Source organism: Alosa alosa, chromosome 24 (genome assembly GCF_017589495.1).
Source record: "Alosa alosa isolate M-15738 ecotype Scorff River chromosome 24, AALO_Geno_1.1, whole genome shotgun sequence".
Taxonomy (NCBI): domain Eukaryota; kingdom Metazoa; phylum Chordata; class Actinopteri; order Clupeiformes; family Clupeidae; genus Alosa; species Alosa alosa.
The window spans coordinates 523,069-525,568 of record NC_063212.1 but is presented as its reverse complement, the minus strand read 5'-3'; the positions used below and the strand labels follow the sequence as shown (position 1 = coordinate 525,568).

The following is a 2,500-nucleotide window of genomic DNA, read 5'->3' as shown; positions in this document are numbered from 1 at the left end:
TGGAATGGCCAGACGGTCCTGCCAGGTGGGCTGGTAGTCGTTCAGAGTGAGCAGCATGACGTACATGGTGAGGGCGAACATCCCTGCCAGGAACGTGTAGAACACCAGGTAGAAGAGCAGAATCAAGCCTGCAACAAATACACACACACACACACACACACACACACACACTTCTTATTTTGCTTGTTTACCCATATTACATACATGACATCTACAAGATAACATTACAATTGAGGGCAGAGCTTCACCTTGTAAGGGGTGACACTTTTAGCTCAGTCTAGACTTTAGATTCAGACAAGCAGAGTCTCCACAGTGCAAGCCCTCTGGCTTTGGCTCTTCACAGAAAGAGCAAGTAACTATGAAAGTGACCTGGTTCCTGATCCTTTCCCATGTCAACCTATATGGAGGACCCAACTGAAGCCATTGAGAGTGATACTTAATTAGGGTTAAGTCCAATTTTTGGTGATCAGATTGTAGAATTTTGAAAACATCAGCGCTGTTCCTAAGAAGTTCCTTCTTTGCTGAGGACCTCGATGACGCTTCTTGCATCACTACCGGGATTAGTGCATGAACACAAGTCATGGCCATAAGTAATGACAGAAAAAAATTTCATTGTCACCCCCATGGATTGTCAATCAATCAATGAATCTATTTATTTAGAGTGCAAAATCACAATGCAGTATGGTCTCAATACACTATAAAATCCCAAATAATCCAATAACATGAATAAAATCTTTAATTGGATAAAAAAAATATCTAGTGGTTTAAAGTCATGAGTCAGAATGTCTCTGGATGGCAGACTGTCCAACCTCAAATGTCCATTATACTCTTAGTTGAGAGTACTGAACTCAGAATTCATGTCTTATGAGTTTTACATTCATAGTTTGTGTCCTGGGGCCTCATGTACAAAGCTTGCGTACGCACAAAAATGCTGCGTACGCCATTTCTCACGCTCACGTCCGGATGTACGAAGACTGACTTGAACGTGAGAATGTGCGGTCCTCCACGCAAACTTCATGTCTGGCGTACGCAAATTTCTAATGTGTATCGTCAGTTGGCGACACTTAGAGGCAATGCAGCGCAACAACAATATATGATCGCGAGTCTAGGCCTTTATTTGCACAGTATATTGTGAAACGTGGGTTATTAAAAATGATACTAAGTTATGCAACAACCTATATCTATGATGACAACTGTAGACTTATTAGAGTATAGAGGATAAGAATTAAAAGGGAATGTGAAGCATAGCCTACACAGCCCCGATATTTGGTTACGCGATTGTTGATGACTGGTTATCAAACATTTCAGATTCTGAAGAGCTTTCCACAAAACCTGTGATAAATGGGGTCGGCTTCACGCATTTGCCCATGCCTTAACATTTGCCGAGTGTTTTCCCTTCATATCTCCGATAGTTTTCATTTTAAAAGAAATACATATGGGACAGGATCATGCATGTGAATAGAAAGGCTGACTAATAAGTGCGAATATAAGATATTTCCCTGCTTGACTGCATGGCTACTTTGACTTTCCTTGAGTAAGCATTTGCATTATTGTCAAACTTGTGTGCAAATATAGGGATATGATCCAGAAATCGTAATGTTGTGGCGAGGTGGCCTGGATCAACTGAGTTCATTCCATTCGGGTGCACGATGCGTGGTACTTGGACACGATTATGTTATGTTGTCATGGTCCAAATGCATTCAACCCAGTTATGCGAACCCTGTCACCTACTTGCAGACTGACCAATAATTCTGCCACGGTCTCAGCCTAGCCACTGCCACGCTCTGCCACTACTGTTTTTGTTTTGTTATTAATTATTACAGATGATAAAGACATAAGATTAGCACTTCTACCTCGCATTCGCTGGAAATAAACTTTTTTATTCATTTGATGATTTCAATTATTAAACTTTGCAAATTGCAACAGGTTTGAGTATGAATGGATCCACAGATGAGTTTTCATTGTTATTAATATTGCGGGATAGGCCATTTTGTCTTCGCAGAGGTCTGCGCTCTCGAATGTCCTTCTAGTTAGCATATTAAAATGAGTGTGATTGAGGGAGGAGAGAGGGTGGAGTGTAATGCTCGTGCATGTACGCTGAATTTCACGTTAAGTGGGATGTACAAAGAAAAGCTGCGTGGAATGCTGCGTACGCACAGTTTCATACATCAGGATTTTTTTGTGCGTACGCTACTTTTCAGGTTTGCGCGTACGCAATGTTTTAGTATGAAATCCACGCAAGTCTTTGTACATGAGGCCCCAGGTGTGTCTTATTTATGTTTGTTATATATGTGTTCTTTAACATATGAGATGACATTTTGTTCCTGTACCATTCCTGAGTATATTCTTGTGTGATTGTGTTCTTGTGTAATATGATGTTTTTGCAGTGTGTGCCACAGCTCTGCATGGGTGCATCCCTTAGGTCAGTATTGATCTGCTCTGGATTGCCAGACTGGCACTCATCAGGGTCTGATTACTTAAGCTGGGATGACCAACAGCA

At 41.3% G+C, this 2,500-nt stretch overlaps 1 protein-coding gene across 1 annotated transcript in view; it reads right to left on the bottom strand.

The window, feature by feature from the left end:
* atp1b2a (ATPase Na+/K+ transporting subunit beta 2a) overlaps window positions 1-2,500 on the bottom strand; it is a 15,042-nt gene that overhangs the window by 4,870 nt on the left and 7,672 nt on the right. Inside the window, exon 2 of the mRNA XM_048236301.1 lies at window positions 1-128. This exon is cut by the window's left edge and continues 1 nt beyond it. Within this exon, the coding sequence (XP_048092258.1) occupies window positions 1-128 (128 nt within the window). The remainder of the gene's footprint in view (window positions 129-2,500) is intronic.